Source organism: Pantherophis guttatus, chromosome 3 (genome assembly GCF_059756535.1).
Source record: "Pantherophis guttatus breed Tessera chromosome 3, ASM5975653v1, whole genome shotgun sequence".
NCBI lineage: Eukaryota > Metazoa > Chordata > Lepidosauria > Squamata > Colubridae > Pantherophis > Pantherophis guttatus.
Genome location: NC_142065.1, coordinates 168559029 through 168577474, shown reverse-complemented (window position 1 = coordinate 168577474; position 18446 = coordinate 168559029). Strand labels below are relative to the sequence as shown.

General features: G+C 37.4%; 1 protein-coding gene and 1 long non-coding RNA gene across 2 annotated transcripts in view; one reads left to right on the top strand and one right to left on the bottom strand.

Annotated features, from left to right (window-relative positions):
* Positions 1 to 18446, bottom strand: part of TAF4B (TATA-box binding protein associated factor 4b) — a 59617-nt gene that overhangs the window by 6836 nt on the left and 34335 nt on the right. The window contains exons 12-14 of the mRNA XM_034429639.2: positions 16134 to 16259; positions 13565 to 13621; positions 4819 to 4938 (exon numbers count right to left, since the gene is read on the bottom strand). Coding sequence (XP_034285530.2) covers positions 4819 to 4938; positions 13565 to 13621; positions 16134 to 16259 — 303 coding nt within the window. The remainder of the gene's footprint in view (positions 1 to 4818; positions 4939 to 13564; positions 13622 to 16133; positions 16260 to 18446) is intronic.
* LOC117672724 (uncharacterized) lies at positions 7510 to 10962 on the top strand. Its single transcript, XR_015733351.1, has 3 exons — positions 7510 to 10484; positions 10594 to 10685; positions 10810 to 10962. It is a non-coding gene; the product is annotated as an uncharacterized LOC117672724 (long non-coding RNA).

Here is an 18446-nt window from a genome sequence, read left to right as displayed (position 1 = left end):
GCCTTAACTTCCATAGCAAGAATGCCAACAGATCTTAAACTAAATAACAAAAATAATACTTAAAATTTATTGGACACCATTACATTTGTATAGGAAATGGCATTTATGGGAGATGTAATAAGGATAACGCTTCTTTAAAACACAAGTTTTTACAATGTCCTAATCATGAATTCCCAAATTTGCATTAATTCAGTTGCACTAATTTGCATGAGTGGGTTTGGGAATGTGCAAAAGCCCTATAAGCTGCTACATTTAAGCTAGTCAAAGTAAGCTAGTGACTTATTATATAAAGCTTCAGAGTTTCTTCATTCTTAGTATATAACTTAATGTTTCCTTGAAGTTGAAGAACCCTTACACCAGTCCTGCTGGAGAAGGAAACATTTTTATCTTTTGATTATTATTTTTTTGGCTCATGTCCAAACCTTTTTATAGGTCTGAGGTATACTGGCTAAGGAAGAAATGACATCTTCCACTCAAGTCCAATGAGCTATTTAAGAGACTTGATGCATGGACCCACTGGGATGCCTCTGAACTATATATGCTAAAATTCAAAGAATAATTTGGGGGAAATTAGCACTGCCTTATTCTCTATTGATAAGATCAGTAACTAGAGTTGGGACATGTGTGTGAAACTAATTTATTCCTGACATTTATCTGCTTTAGAAAATGCTTGCATTCAAGTTATTCAGTTCTACATATTTAAGTTAGCCAACTTTTCTGAAAATATGCAATTAGTGCGTATAGACCCTCGAGCCATATTCTACTTCAAGGCCCTCCTTTCTTTGCTGAACAGAACAAAATATTGTTTACATATCAGGATGTTTTGTCTTCCTTGTTACGCCTGCAATGCAAGCATTCTGCTTCAAGATTTCCAAATTACCTGATAATTATGAAATATTCTTAGTTACACTTGTCTGTACTTATCCTTATATTCATTTCCAACATACCAACATCACTTTTAAATATGTCTGAATATGAATACTTTTGTGGAACAGTTCAAATACACTCCTGGCAAGCAATGAATGCTATAAACTGCAGTATTTTATGGTGAGAAAGAGTGGTATACAATACATAAAACAAGCTTCCAGCATTTCAAGGGACTTTTATGAATATTGGTGCAACTGCATAGGATAAATGCCATTGGCTATTTAGGACCTCTAGATCTGACAAGCTAAAGTGGATTCCATAGAAAATCATACCACTGATCCACCCTCCCCACTTTTGTTTCTAAAAAGAATCTTCAGAGAAATGATTGGCAAACCTATTATTAATCCCCTCACCCACAAGACACAATATAATTTTTTTTCTCCCTCAAAGCTTATTTGTCAACTTTACATTTGAGGAAAAAAAATCCTGTTTTCATTCATAAAACACACATGGCTTCTCTGTATGACCAAAAGTGAGAAGCAAGGCTGCTTAGTCATACATCTAAAAACCTGAACCCTTTGTGCAATAGATACAAGTTTGCAGGTATAGCTCATTGCTGCTCTCATTGTTGTTCTTTGTTTAGAGCCTACTCTAGCAAACTCTGATTTGCCATTTTACTATCTGAAGTGACTTGTACATCCCTATACAACTAATGAAATCACTAACTTGCAATTGCTGTATTTCCTAGGCATCTTATAAATATGCAAAGTACACGTACAGTATGCCTAAACGTACTTCTGCTCATGTAGCACAAAATGTTGAATTCTATTGTTCTGATGCATGACTCCATTGCCACGGGCATTTTCATCAATAGTGTTATATAGGATTACACCAGGAGGGTTTAATAAGAAAGGAGTCACATCAGCGACAGCAAGAATATGTCCAAGGGGCACCCATTACAAACCCTCTAGCATTATACAAAAGGAAAAGCTAGAAATAATTACTACTTTGCTCTTATGCAGCCTCTTCCTGCTTAATAGTAAACATAATGATTTACCTAATGAAAAGTTTAATTGTGATGGGAGGGACCTGGGAAAGCTGTTACACCAAGCTCATGATTTCAAATCTTTCAGCAGTAATTAAGGGAGATAAAAGCTCATTCTATACACATAAATAAGATAGCTGCTAATTTATTAAAACTATACACCCAAGCTCAAAGGCAAGTTAATATTTCCCACTGGTGTGTTAATTTGCTTTAGTGGGCTAGCTGGCTGGTCTTCTGCTCACATGTCTCCTCTGTATGCTTTAACATTCTGGACATTCTATTTCACAATTTTTCAATATTCCACATTTTATCTGCATAGGTCTTTTTAAAGCAACCACGATCCAGAAATCTACTGCAAAGTTCACAGGAGGGAAAGGACAATTAATCTACCAATGATTTCTTTTTATCATTGTCATTATTACTACTGCCATTGTCAAATCATTTTTAAAACCCTGCTTCCTCCAAGTAGAAAGACTCCTTAATCTACCTGGCACATTGAAGCCAAGCAAGATTAATATATAAAGTATATTTAGTATTGCTGTTGAGAACTGTAGAAATGTACACATTGATAGGTAAAGGTAAAGGTTCCTCTCTCACATATGTGCTAGTCGTTTCCGACTCTAGGGGACGGGGCTCATCTCCGTTTCAAGGCCAAAGAGCCAGCGCTTTCCGAAGACATCTCCGTGGTCATGTCGCCGGCATGACTAAACACCAAAGGCACACCGAACAGTTTTACCATCTCACCAAAGGTGATCCCTATTTTTCTACTTACATTTTTTACGTGCTTTCGAACTGCTAGGTTGGCAGAAGCTGGGACAAGTAACGGGAGCTCACCCCATTACGCGGCACTAGGGATTCGAACTGCTGAACTGCCGACCTTTCGATTGACAAGCTCAGCAACTTAGCCACTGAGCCACCGCGTCCCTTACACACTGATAAGAGTCATGCAAAAATGCTACGGGACAGCTGGTTTCCGTTAGGATTGCAGCTGTCTATTTACATTGCACAATATCCACTGGCTGTTCTGAAGATTCTCTTTCTTCTCAAACTAGGTTTTCTTTCTCCCTCTAATTTTGGGGGGTTTCCGCAAACCTTGAGATTACTTTCTCTGTTGTTTCATTGCCATTCTTGCTACGTAAGCACAACTGTGTATTGAAATATTGAATTAGATAGAGAAAGTGGTGATTGCAAACCCTTAACCTTAATGACTCTTAGCAATAAAACAAAACTATTCAGAAAAAGACTGTTAAGTCCCAAGATTCAGTGATGGCAGATTGCCCAATTGGTTTCTGCAAAGGAAATAACCTCATCTAGAGATCTACCAAGTCTGATTATTGCATACAGTTATTATTTTCAGAAGCTAGGAAAACCACCAAGTGGCAGTGGGATTCCAGACAATCAAAAGTGCTCAGAGGAAAGAAGGATGGTGGGCTTGGTACAACACAATGGAAGGCAATAAACTAGTGCTGGAAATCAAAAATATTTTTTTGTAAAAATTGATCAGGAACTTGATGACCTGCCTCAGAACACAACAATCTCTTAAGAGTGATTTTCCAATACAACATGGGAAGTTTTTAGCGACCATAAATCTTAAGTGGAGAGATCAGGAAAAAGAATTTAGAGCAAAATAAATAAATATAAACATAAAATAAATTATATTAAATACAGTTAATACAATTATTCACAGTGTAGTTTCCTCTGTCAAATTAAACTAACTTTAGTGACAGAAGTCCACATTCAAGGCTGTGGTGCATGTTTTGAGCATCGGAAGCTGTGGGAATATGTAGACACAGACTCCCTACCCAGAAATATCAAACAAGCCTTCTGTTCCCTTAGTAGAGTGTATTTGATTAGAAGAATGTCATTTTCTGAACTAAGGCTCAGAAAGTGCTACGTTTGTTAAGCAACGGACTGAAAACATTTGGAGGCACATCCAAACTAAACACATGACAGATACACCTACAATCATGTGAACCTGCCAATTCTAGTCCTCCTTTCTCTTGCTTATCTGAGTCCATCTCAATCAAAAGTATTAAAAATAGTGACAACAATTAAAGAAGCACTGTGAGAAAACATTTTTATTTGCTTTGTCGGGGATGTGTTTTTAACAGGTGAAAGCATTCTTGTTTCTAGAAAAAACTTCATTATATTAAAATCAATTAAAATCTGTTGATATCAGCGTATGAAAATGTATTAGGAGCACAGCCAAAATTATTAGGATGATTTTCTGCTGAAAAATTTCTACGATCATTCCTAGGGTGGGTAGATGGGCTTTCAATGGGAATAATGGCTATTCTTCTATATTATTGGACCATTCCAACTTTTTTTTCACACTGGGAAACCAATAGTGCAACATCCCATGAGAATTTTATAGGAAGATTCTAGATAAACATTTCTATAAGCTTTGTTTATATACATCTTCCTTAACAGTATGTTTTGCTGCAGTATTACTGGAATAATCCCTTCACAGAACACCACACAATCAAGTCCAGTTCTCTGGATGCCAAATAGAGGACTGATTTTTATTAAAAACACCTTCCTTTTTACAACCCTGTAATCCCTTAATTCAGGGTAGAGTCGGGGTGACTGGATGAAGTTGAGCATTTACTGGCTGGATACCCTTCCTGACACCATGTGCAGTTCACAGCAGAATTTTTTTTTTGTTTGTGCTCTATGAGAGAAACATCTGATGCTACCTACGATTGAACTGTCAACCTTCCAACGGAAGGTGACCGTCTTCGCCACCAGGCTACCCCATTGCTCAGAGGGCTGATTCCTAGGAAATTGATAATATATTCCACTATAAAGGAATTCCGTGAGCAGACCATACCCTTTACAAAAAATAGAAACAAGGTTCAGCTGGTGAAGATAATGCAGCAGAGAAAAAAAAGCATAATGTTACAGACCTCAAGTCCAGAAAAAGAAATAGACGAATCCAATGGTCTCTTCTTTCTTGGCCCAAGGGCTTCCAGAGCTGCACGATTAGCCTCCCTCTGCTGCATTTGTGCAAATTCTAATTGTTGCATCTAAGAGTAAGAGAAAGTTATGGAAAATTAAATCTGAATATAATGAAAGCTATAATTTATCAGCTTTTTTCCCACTTGGACCTGCTCTTTAAATAGCAGGGAAGTTTTATCCGTCCTAAAAATACATACAAACAAACTCAAAAAATTGGGTCAGACTCACACTTGGACAGCACTGTTCACAAGATCCATCTTTACTATACATTAAATTATTCCAGTAGGATTTTTTATCATATAAGAAATGTGGTCCAAAGCTGTTAAGTGCAGTCAGCTCAATCAAGGTATTATTTTAAAATACTGGTAGATATTGTATGCACCAGGTTTTACTGTAATTTTTGGTTTTGCTACAGATATTTTAGCTTCCTTCTTGCAAAGGGCAGCTTTGAAATATAAATATTTACTTAGATTCCATTCTGGGGGCTGCTTATAAAAAGCTCAAATAGCTATACTATTCGTGTATATAAATACTGTTGTAATCTATGACAACTTTGTACATGTGAGCCACACCTATGTGCCTTTATCTCTTGACAGAATTAATAGTGATAAACATCAGTTACTGAGGTATATGGGGGAAGATGTGTGTTCTTAAACTAAATAAAGCATGTCCCCACAAAGCCAGCTGAAACTTTTAGCTACATCCTTATATATTCGCTCAAAAAAAAAAAAAAAAAAAGGCAATCAGAAGCCATAGAGAAAGCGTTTCAAAACCATTTCCCTTCTTCGATTTTTCCATCAGCTCCAAGTACAAAGATTTTTTAAAAACCTGTGTAAAGATCAAATTGCCATGAAAACATTGCAGAAATGGTAAAATGGTCTTTGTTGCTCCTGGCCTTTTTAATAATAATATATAGGGTTTTAAAAGTCTAGTCTTAAAGCAATCAAGTAGTTTCTAGGTGACACAATAACCATTTTGGTTAATCTGACCTGAAGCACAAATAAAGTAGAGGTATATTTTTAAAGCCCTTCTCAATAGTTAGATGGCATATGCAGCCAAGCTACAGTCACACAAAGGAATTTAAAAAGGGAACTATGCTCTGTTCAGCATTAAGGGGAAAAAATCTATCTTCACAAATTAAATTTTTCACATTTATAAAAGTTCATTGCATCACCTTCACTTACCTCCACGTTTTGTGCAAATATGTTATCTACCTGTTACTTAAAAGACTCATGCTAGCTTAAAATGTCCATACAAACCAAGGTTTGTTGCCAGGTCAACTGAAACATGATTTTGTTCACCTTTAGGAATGCTTTCTCCCAAACCAATGCTTTCCAGATGTTTTTGGATTACAACTGACAAAACACTAGACTGGAAATTAGAAGTTGAAATCCTGAACTATCTGCAGAAGACTAACTTTGAGACAGATGCATTAGGACTTAATTGAATATTAAAACACTATCTTACATTTATCCTGTGCAAAAATACAGAACACCCTACAATGTTCAGTAAAGCCTGAATGATCTTCTTTATTATTTTTCACTCACAAGCCAAATATTGGACAAGTAAAATGGTTAGTCCATCTGCCCTTTAAACTCATTTTCACCTATCACCATCACTTATTCATCCATTTACCATGCGGAATTAGCAATAATGCCACATGTCAACTAGGCAGAATCTCTAGTAACCCTACTACAACCCCAAATCCTAATACTCTAGTCTTTCAGTGAGATTTTTCATAGCCAGCTGCTAAACTCTCTCCCTAAACTCAGTTTATTTATCTTATAACCTTTTCTTCTTGTCTTACAAATATATTTAACAGTATTCTTTGTCCTTCTACAGAATCTTCCCCTATTGTAGCATGCTTACATCCCCTAATATTTTAGCTACATTTCTAAAGCTACCCCAGTTAAATAGGTAAAAATTATTTCCAAACCACCAAAGAGTGGTTAAAGCGACATTTTACTTATATTAACATTTGTGACAATGGTGAAATTTGTTACTATGGTTCTGTGGGCGTGGCTTGGTGGGGGTGGGGGTAATGTGACTGGGTGGGCCTGGCCATTATTTTTTTTTTATTTTTTTTACTTTTAAACCATTTTTTCTACAACCTCTTCGGCGAAGATGATCCCAGCTGAGTTGCCTGATCGGCAGAGGCTTTTTTTCTTTTAAAAGCCTCTGCCGATCAGGCAACTCAGCTTGGATCGTCAGATGCATTTAAAAGAAAAAAAGCCTCTGCCGATCAGGCAACACAGCTGGAATCATCAGAGGCTTTTAAAAGCATTTGACGATCCCAGCTGAGCCGGGTGATCATCAGAGGCTTTTTTTTTTTTTACTTTTAAAAGCATTTTTTCCGCCGAAGAGTTTGTCGAAAAAATGCTTTTTTCTGGGCGGCGGGGGGAGGAGGGGGCAGGGATTTTTGCTACCGATTCTCCGAACCACCCGCCTCCATCGCTACCAGATCGGGTGATCCGGTCCGAACCGGGAGCATTTCACCCCTGGTTTGTGATTTATACAGATAGTTTAAAATAGATATAAAAATAAAATTATGTTTTGATTTTAATTGTATATTTAATTGTATATTTGCAAACATATTTTTAATACTAGCTGTTTTATGGAACACCTATATTTATTTTCAGACTATCATTGCTGGCATTCTGAAAAGATTCAAAAGACTGACTGAGGATGAAAATAATAATTGATTATCTATCAAGAGGGGAAAAAAAGATGTTTGCAATAGCACCAATATAGGAACAAGCATTTTGCAACTTAGAGGAAATCAACAAGTCATATTGTGGGAAATAGAAGAGTGTCTCCAAAGGCAATTATTTTCAAGCAATCAGATTCTGAAGAACATAAGAAAGCAAATCCTACAACGTTGAAGTGTGCTTACCCCAGTGAAGACAGCAGCTAAACATAAAAGAAACAGGGAGTAATTCTGATAATAAGGATGTGTAGGAAACTGTTATCTACTTAATGGAGACATTGCATATAATAAACGAAAGTATGAATTCGATGGTACTGAATGGGGAAGAATTTTGCAGATCCTTAAGAGAGTAGGATATTCATAGAGGCTCAAAGAGAGGCAATGAACATCTATATTGTAGAAGTAATCTTTTTTAATGTCATTTAACACACGCATTAACATTTTTAGAGTTCACAGCACAAAGGTTTATTATGTTTTAATGCATGTTTTGCAAGTAAAGTATGGAGCCACACAGATTAAGAAAACTAGTTCAAGCAAATGAAAGGCCAGTGCCATCTGATGGAGACTTGGAAAAAGGTGCTGCTTGCTATCTTGGAAAAACTAGACTACTTTTCCATTATCTAAAGTTGAGCTAAAAACACATTCATTTTTTTTCTAAAGAAGAAGAAATATGTAATCATAAACTCCTGATCATTGATTATTGCTACCGTTAAAAATATTGTCTTGGAAATCTTCTGCTAGGATCTCATCCTTCTGCGTACAACAAAACACAACCAGTGTTCTCTTAACACTGAAATGTTGTACAGGTAGTCCTCGACTTACGATCACAATTGAGCCCAAAATTTTGGTTGTTAAGTGAGACATTTGTTAAGGGAATTTTGCCCCATTTTACGACCTTTCTTCCTTCAGTTGTTAAGTGAAATCGCTGCAGCTGATAAATGAGTAACCCAGTTGTTAAGTGAATCTGGCTTTCCCATTGACTTTGCTTGTCCAAAGGTCACAAAAGGGGATCACATGATCCCGGGACACAACAACAGTCATAAATATGAGTCAGTTGCCAAGCATCTGAATTTTGATCACATGATCATGGGGATGTACCTGCAAAGGTCGTAATTGTGAAAAATGGTCATAAGTCACTTTTTTCATTGACTTATTTGTAACTTCGAATAGTCACTAAATGAACTGTTGTAAGTCCAGGACCACCTGCATTGTCTTCTTTCTACAGTGGCCTGAAATAACTATTGAAAAAAGGTATATTGAGTAACTTATAGTTTTAAAAAAAGGGGAATTCATAGTTTACAGGAGAGAAACACATTAGATAATGTATATCCCACATGTTCCTCCAAATAGCTAAAAACACAAATAAAACCACAAGCAGCTTTAAGCCAAAAAGGCAGAGCAGCAATAAAAGCCAAACATTAACAACTAATAGAATCAACAGATGGACAATGTCAATATTCCTATTTCCTTTGATACCCAAAATGTTTAAAAGTCCTACATGACTTCTTGGTCCTGTTTCTCTTAAAAATATTGTTTCTTGAAATGTATTTCCACTTTCAGTTCCTTTCCTTTGTATTAGTTTTCCCAGAAAATTTTTTCATTTGTATCTATTTATTTTAAAGATAACTTTTTCATCATTATACTTGATGACATTAGTATTAATATATCTTAGCATCTCTTGGATTAGTTAACCATTCTTCTAATTTGTGATGTAATTTTTTAAAAAATTTCCTATTGTAGAAGCTTTTAATAAAACTTGCAGGTTCCCTACATATGTGGGAGCTGTGGTGGCGCAATGGTTAGAATACAGTACTGCAGGCTGACTCTAACCACTGCTAGGAGTTCAATCTTGACTGGCTCAAGGTTGACTCAAGTTTCCTTTCTTCCGAGGTTGGTATAATGAGGACCCAGATTGTTGGGGACAATATGCTGACTCTGTAAACTGCTTACTGTAAAGCACTACCGTTTCCCCCCGAAAATAAGATCCTGTCTTATATTTTTTTGAACCCCAAAATAAGCGCTTGGCCTTATTTTCAGCGAGGTCTTTTTATTTTGGGGTGCATGGAGGAAACAAGAGGAAATGGCGGGGACCGGCTGCTCATGCGTTTAAATATTTTCGGGGAGGGCTTATTTTCAGGGGGGGTTATTTTAGTGCATGCGCTCAAAACCCCGATTGGGCTTATTATCAGGAGATGTCTGATTTTAGGGGAAACAGGGTATGAAGTTGCTAAGTGTTATTACTATATGCAACTTTGTATGCAGAACTTTCTGCATGTATGAAATCTGAAGAACTTTATAATTAAAATTATTTTATTTAAAAAAATCTTACATTTTGAAATGCAAGATGTGCATATTGAACCTTCTAGGCACCTTTCCAATTACATTAAAGTTAAAGCTCAGTGCTAATGCAAGTAATACTCCCCAATGGTTTAGCTATATTTATATCCTGAACTAGATTTTTGAAATTTTCTGGTATTAAAATCATGGTCACTGCTCTTACTTCAGCTTCATCCTAAATAATTCTGTCTTAGAGCAGTTAATTGCACCTAGAAATAGTGTTGCTGATACAGCCTTCCCCAACCTGGTATCTTCAGATGTACATGGTGACAATTGTCTATTGGAATCCCCTCAGAGAATTCTGTGGGAATTCTGTGTTCCAATGAATCTGGAAGCATTCAGTTGAGAAACACTACGTAGATTAAGTTCTGTAAACCCAGCCTGCATGAAGCAAATTGAAATTCCTCACTATAAGTGTCTTACCATGTCTTTTGCCATTTCAGGATGCTATCACTGCTAAGTCGAGAGACAAATATTTGCCCATACATGAATACTGTAAGAACAGCCTTTAAGAGCTAGAAATGGAATTTATTTCTGGCTAGACATTTCACTTTTGGAATAAGAGGCATGGTAGGTAACATCACAAATGTGGGTGACACCAACATTTTTGGATCTTTTATGCAATTTGGAGGGCAGGAAAGATAAAAGGACAATGGATTTTTTTTTAATTGTCTGATAGAGCTTCAAGATACCCATACTGAATTTTAAATCCCCAAAGAGAAAATCATCTCATGGAGGGTTTCAGGGCCTAAGCCTCTACCAAGAATAAAGGTATTTATATTGTCCTTCCTCCTAGAAATCAAATATTTACATTATTTGCAAATAGTGATACTTGCAGAGTTGTAGAGATGCAAATATTGGGGGATAATATTGTTGTTTATCTTTTATTATCTAGAATCACAGAACAGAAATCTTGAGAGGACTCTTGGAATTGGTGACTATAGCATCCTCAATAAATGACCAAGGAGAATCCACTACTATCCAAAATAGTGTTCTACTATCAAGACAAAAAAAATATAAATCCAACCATCTTTTTTTCTCTGCACAAGCTGACTGGGACCATTTATTCTGAGAGATCTACCTAGTTTTCTACTTTAAAAAATAGCATAACTATTACCACTTTTATGACTACATTTACACCCAGCTTTCCTAAGTGGGCTCAAAGCAGTTTCTGACCTAAAGCAGTTTCTTGTTATCTTACCCAAGCAAGTTGTGAAGTAACTAGCAAAGTCACATACTGAGCACCGCAATCAGAGAATTTGAATGGAGGATCTTACCTTAACCCCTATTAACCCACTGACTCATCTAATGGAATTAATATGAACACTGATTTAGACATATTTCCTAAATAGGGATGTGATGGTCTATTCAGTTATGGCTGCCTAATAATCCTGCCTCTGAATACAGTAATGAAAAAACTTTGAGAATTCTGTTACATCTTAATGTAGATAACAGCATATTGTGTAATAGGGGTCAGCTATTTTTTATGGCCTTAAACTTTATCCATAATATCAAAATCTTGGTATCTGTCACATTTCTTATATGAACCGCAGTTAAATACGCTAAGCTTGTCAGGTGGAAAGCTGACAGCCCAGGTTTGAGACCCGAATGCCACGTGACGGGATGAACTCCTGTTCTTGCCCCAGCTCCTGCCTACCTAGCAGTTCAAAGACATGCAAATGCAAGTAGATACATAGGTACTTTGTTGGGACGGTAACAGCGTTCTCTAAGCCTTGGCATATAGATATGCTGGCCATGCACCCACAGAAGTGTTTTTGGACAACACTGGCTCCCTCAGCTAAGAAAGGGAGATGAGCATCACCTCATAAGTCGGACATGAATGGACAGGAGAAACCTTTCCTTTATTTCATTCAGCAATTTTATTCTGGAGGAAAGGAGTGCTACACTGGTGCCGTCTGGCTTATGTACATTTTATCAACCACATAAGCAATGAGGAATTCTGGGAGTTAAAGTCCACAAGTCTTAAAGTTGCCAAGTTTGGAGATCCCTGACATAGGTTTACCGTAATAAAACATATGTCAAGTACACTGCCAGGAATCATTTTAAGAGGGACCAATATGAACAAGCATACAAGGTGTTTCAATTATATGGCAATATGAGAACTCTTGTTATTTTTATCCCAGAATGCCCTACATTGCCTAATTCCAGCCTACCGACTTCCAGCAGTTCACAAACTATCCCTTAGAATGTTTAGTTAGGCTTGTTCGGAAAGAAACTTGTGAAGCCAAATGGTGCCCCCACAGAATGCTTTACAGGTCTTAATGGAGACCAATGAGACCCAAAGACCAGGTCACTTTTGTTAAAGTTGGCAACGTGCAGCTCTTTTGACATCAAAACCCGTCTGAAAGAATGGCATGCACCTTTACTTCTTCCCTCCTTCTCATCTTCTTTGCTTTGGCTGGAAACTGGTGCATTGATTTTCCGACCATTTTACTGGATTGCTATTTATTTTGCCTCACCTCTTACATTAATCCAAGCAATAAGGGCTTTTAAAGCATTCATAAATAACCCACTGCTGCTACTATTGGCATCTAGAAGCCAACCGTAGCAATGTTAAGCAACAACAAATTTCATAGTTCAAGAGGCACAGTTAAGAAAAAGGTTGCTCAGAAAAATCACTCATTTACTACAAAGATCTTTTTTTTAAAAATGGCACAGAATCACTCAAGTAACTATAGAAACCAATTTCTTAAGCTCAGTATCACACATCTCCCACCTCAATTGTCTTTATTATTGTTTTCTGTCAGATCCTTAATCAGAAATGTGAACAGGCTTGATTTATTCAGTGGGGGAAAAAGAATCTGTAGGTCAAGTTAAAAAAAAAAATTCTCACTCACAGAGTTTTCAACCTTAGGTATTTTCATTTAATTCTGTTCCCAGTAGCTCTGGGGGCAACTCCAGCGAGATCCAATATTAAGGCTCAATTAAAATAAGCTCCAATTAGTGGAGCTTTTTTCTCTCCGGCTAAAAAAGTCAGGAAATGGATATTGGGAAATGTAAAAAGTCAGCTACTGAGAGGAGGCTGCAGCAGACATAAATGAACTTATTTGTTGATTTCTGCAGTTGCTATGCAGAGGCCTCTGGGAGTAACAGCTTAACCAGTCTAAGCTATAAACTAAAACCCCTGCAGCTAAACATGAACTGTGTGAAACAAGGGCTCCATTCCAGAACAGAAAACTGCTGGGCCCAGAAAATTAAAAGCCAGAGGCGTTTTCCATTTAAAACTAAATCCCAGTACCACCTCCCAGCCAAAGAATTATAAGCAGTATCAGATTTACAAAACGAACAATTACCCTGGAAAAATGTAGGCTATTGTACGGTCCCAGATGCTAAATCTTAAAGTGTCTTCCCCCCACCTAATCCCACATTATATTCCTATCCAGCACATTGCTGTAGTTGAGCTCTGCTTAGAAATAGTTATTTGTGAACTATGAAAGTAAAGTGTTAAGAGCTGATAATTCACTGGCCTCATTTGAAGCGTTGCCCTTGCCTGCAGCAGTTCCTGTCCTTCCCCAAGGCCTCCACAAATGGTATGCAACAGCAAAATAAACCCTGACCTAATTGCCAGGGGAGGCCTGCCAACCTCTCCTCCTAACACGAAGCCAAACCTGGTAACTTGAAAGTCGTACCTCTTTTGCTTTCTGCTTTAAACGCAGCTGCTCTGTATCTTCTTTATTGCAACGGCTCTATTAAAAAAAAGGAGAGAGAGGGAGGGAGGGAAAGAAACGTAATGGAAGTTACCCAAAATACAAACATTATCCTTAAATATTTAATCAGCTACTTTTTTTTTGTTCTGATTGGAAATCTTAGCTCTAGGGGCTTCACGCCGCAAGCCAGACTGGCTTGGTTCTCCCCACCCCACCCCCCTCCATGAAACATCCTTTCATCAGGGACGGTTGCCTTGCTTGTAGCCCAGAGGAAGCTTGAACTAAAAATGATGCTAACGTTGTCAGTCAGGTCCAGCATAGGCATGATGATGTTCATGTCAGGAGCAGACACTTGGGGAGAGAAAAGGAAAAGAAAGGCAGAAGGGGGAAAAGAATGCTCTAACCCCATGTTCTGCTGGAATAATACAGTAGGCTTGCCTTAGGGGGCCTAATTTTAAACTCCCTTATTTCAGAATGAGGTAGATTTAAAAATAGAGCCGTTTATACGGGTTGTGATAATCGGTTAAAATGTATCTGTCAGGAGGTCAATATAGATGATCAGCCAGCAGATGTTCTTAGTAAGTCTGCAAAAACTGGCTAAAGGCCAGACAGCCCCTGACACCTTTAAAATGGGAATACCACACTGATCTATTCTATGAGAAGGAAGTGGGACCATGATCCTGGGAATCCACTCCATTGGCTAACTGGAAGCTGTTAATTTTAATTTCAACTTATGCCTCTTGGTACCATGAGTTCGGTGATGAAATCTAAAATTTGTTACTATTGGTTCTGTGGGCGTGGCTTGGTGGGGGGTTAATGTGACTGGGTGGGCATGGCCATTTTTTTTTTTTACTTTTAAAACCATTTTTTCTATAACCTCTTCAGCGAAGTGGTTGTAAAAAATCCTTCCAAAGGGTCTGACGATCCCAGCTGAGTTGCCTGATCGGCAGAGGCTTCTTTTCTTTTAAATGCCTCTGATCAGGCAACTCAGCTTGGATCATCAGAAGCATTTAAAAGAAAAAAAGGGTTTTTTTCTTTTAAAAGCCTTTGACGATCAGGCAACTCAGCTGGAATCATCAGAGGCTTTTAAAAGCATTTGACGATCCCAGCTGAGCTGCGCGATCATCAGAGGCTTTTTTTTTTACTTTTAAAAGCATTTTTTCGGCCGAAGAGGTTGTAGAAAAAATGCTTTTAAAAGTAAAAAAAAAGCCTCTGATGATTGTGCGGCTTAGTTGGGCATGGGGGGGGGGGCAGGGATTTTTGCTACCGGTTCTCCAAACCACCAGCCTCCATCGCTAACAGATCGGGCAATCCAGTCAGAATCGGGAGCATTTCACCCCGCATGAGTTCCATCCAGCATCAAATTGCCATCCAACTCAACACTTCCAGAACTAAGAACAAGTGTTCCACTGGCTATTTTCTTGAGGCTGAACCACAATTTACTTCAATAAAAATTTGTCTATACTTCCTGAGATTTCTTTCTGCCCTATTAACACGTTCTTGCCTATTTTTAGATAAGCTAACTTCTGTTTTCTTGTAAGGTAGTACTCAGTTTACGACCACAATTGAGTCCAAAATTGATGTTGCTAAGTGAGATATTTGTTAAGTGAGTTTTGCCCCATTTTACAGCCTTTCTTGCCACAGTTGTTAGGTGAGTCATTGCAATTGTTAAGTTAGTAACATGGTTGTTTAAGTGAGTCTGATTTAGCCATTGATTTTGCTTATCAGAATGTTTCAAAAAATGATCACATGATCCCAGGATGCTACAACTGTCATAAATATAAGTCAGTTGTCAAACACCTGAATTTTGATCATGTGACCATAGGGATGCTGTAATGAATATACGTGTGAAAAAATGGTCATAACTCACTTTTTTCAATAATATTGTAACTTTGAATTGTCATATGTCAAGGACTACTTGTATAGTTTATCTTTTTCATTAATTAGGAAGTCTTAAGGAGACTCCTTAAGCGGGAACACAGTGGCTCAGTGGCTAAGACAGAGCTTGTCGATTGAAAGGTCGAATCCCTAGTGCCGCGTAACGGGGTGAGCTCCCGTTACTTGTCCCAGCTTCTGCCAACCTAGCAGTTCGAAAGCACGTAAAAAATGCAAGTAGAAAAATAGGGACCACCTTTGGTGGGAAGGTAACAGTGTTCTGTGCGCCTTTGGCATTTAGTCATGCCGGCCACATGACCACGGAGATGTCTTCGGATAGCGCTGGCTCTTCGGCTTTGAAACGGAGATTCAAAGAGTCGGGAACGACTAGCACATATGTATGAGGGGAACCTTTACCTTTAAGGAGACTCCACCTTCTTCCATGAGGAACTCCAGAAATTACCCCTACTTGGCGACAGGACAGGGGAAGCAATTTTCCCACCTGTGTAGTTATTGGCATTTACTACATAGAACAGGCTCAATATATCATTCTTTCTGCAGCAAGTTTTAAAAATTATTTCCTTTAATATAGATAAAGAGGCAAAATAGTCCCAACAATGAAAATAAAGAGAAAAAAGATTTTTGCTGCCGTTCCTTGTCTTCTACATTCTCTCACCTTGGCTACTCGGAGCAACTCTTCTTTTTCTTCTTCATCTTTCCTCCGTTTTTCAACCTGATCCAATTGTTCAAGAAACTGAAGTTGAGACCGCGTATCATTAGATAAAATGTACCTGTCATTCCCCTTGAAGGGAAAAAAAAAGCAAATACATAATTTGTTACCTGCACAACAAAATTTTCATCTCAACATAAGGATCTATTTAATTACAAAACAACATAGAATATAGTAATTTGTTAACCATAGAAAACAAGAACTTTTTAGAGATAAACACCTACATATTGGACAAATCACTTAATATAGCTAACTTGTTTCCTTTCTGGAAGCATTTAAAGTACAAATGCCCTTTATTCATAATGAATTCAAGTTTTTATTCACTTGCATATCCCTTTGTGGCACTCAAATATAACTTGCCTTTCATTTGCAAGTAGAGCCATTCCTGGGAAAATCCCTGGCAGAAACTTCAAAAACAGCTCTGTAGTCTCATTGTTCTAACTGCTATATAACTGGGCTCATTGGATTTTTAAATAAAGGCAGCTGCAGTTAATACCAAAAAAAATGTTTTCTGAAAAAGTGATAGTATGCTTCCTAATACTAAAAATTCCCAAACACATGATTTCAAGTGTCTAACTTCAAAATACGTCAAATGTAAAAAGGCAGAGGTGAAATCTTTCGGAAAAAGTTATGGAATTAATTATGAGTGTCTCATAGCCCATTTACAGTAGTGGCCAAAATTGTGGAAACCTTCTGGAAAAAGTGTATTTTTGAGGTTTGATAACATCACTTTTTTTTTGGAGTTTCAAGATAATCATATTCCACTACTGGAATGACTTGGGAATAGCCCAGAGCTTAACCCAATTGAAAATCTATGGAGCCAACTAAAGAAACTTGTTAGTCAGAAGCAGTGGTGGGTTGCTACCGGTTCAGTCCAGTTCTTGCGAACCGGTAGTAACGGTGGCGGGAGGCTCAGCCCACCCGCCCAGACGTCATCACAACCGATCTGCGCATGCACAGAAGTGTGCGTGCCTGTTGCGAACCGGTAGCGAAGGTAAGTGGAACCCACCCCTGGTCAGAAGCGACCCAGCAATAAAACCCAGTTAATAGAAGCAATCATTCAATCTTGGTTTCACATTATAACAGCTGCAGAACTAAAAGACTTGGTTCACTCCATGGGAAGACGTTGTAAGGCCGTAATTCATGCTAAAGGTTACCCAACAAAATATTAACTGATGTGATAATTATTGTACATCTCATTTTTTCTATGGTGATAATTTTTATATATCTCATTTTTTCTACGTGTTTCACTTTTCTTCTTCATACTGTAACTGCTATTCTAATAGCAAGCCCTTCATAAAAGTTAATGCATTACATTCTTGATTAAATTATCTTTCCATTGATATATAATTTTATGGTACTACTCCAAAAAAAAAAAGTGGTGCTATTAGCTAGTTTTAGAAAGTACACTTTTCCCAAAAGGTTTCCACAATTTTGATCACTAATGTAAATATACATAATATAGGGAGTCTTTCACTTATGACTACAACTGAATCCAGAATTTCAGTTGCTAAGCAAAGCAGTTAAGTAAGTCATGTCTGATTTTACAACCTTTTTTTGCCATGGTTCTTAAGTGAATTACTGCAGTTGTTAAGTAAATCATATTTAACATTAGGTGAATCTAGTTTATTCCATTGCCTTTGCTTGTCTGAAGCCAGTTGGGAAAAATGCAAATGTTGATCACATGACCCCGGAATGTTGCAAACATCATAAATACATGCCAGTTGCCAGGTGCATGAATTTTGATCGCATGATCGTGGGGATGCTACAATGGTAATAAGAGCAAGGACTGGTTTTTCAGTGCCATTGTAACTTAGAATGGTCGCTAAATGAATGGCTATAAGTGGCTATCTGTACCTTTGTCTATCTATTAAAGGGAAAGGAAAGAATAGATTTTGTCAATAATTTTAATCGATTGCAAATGAGATTTAAAATTAGATTCTGAAGGTTGCAGATGGCCTATCTTTATCTTAATCAAAAATTCACAGATAACTGTATGGAATAATACTGAAATGAAAATGGATGATTTACTTAATCAAAGGGGTGGAAATCTGTTTACATATTTAAACTTCCATATGACTAAGCTCAATTGCTATATTGCCAGACCTTATCCAAGCAAAACATGCCATCCTTAGTTATTACAATAGTTAATAAACTTTTTTCTTCCTAAAAATAAAAGCAAAAGAATCTGGAATCTACAGAAGGCTTTTGCTCCTTCCCATCAATGAATACAGTTTGTTTTATCAATATTTTGCATAG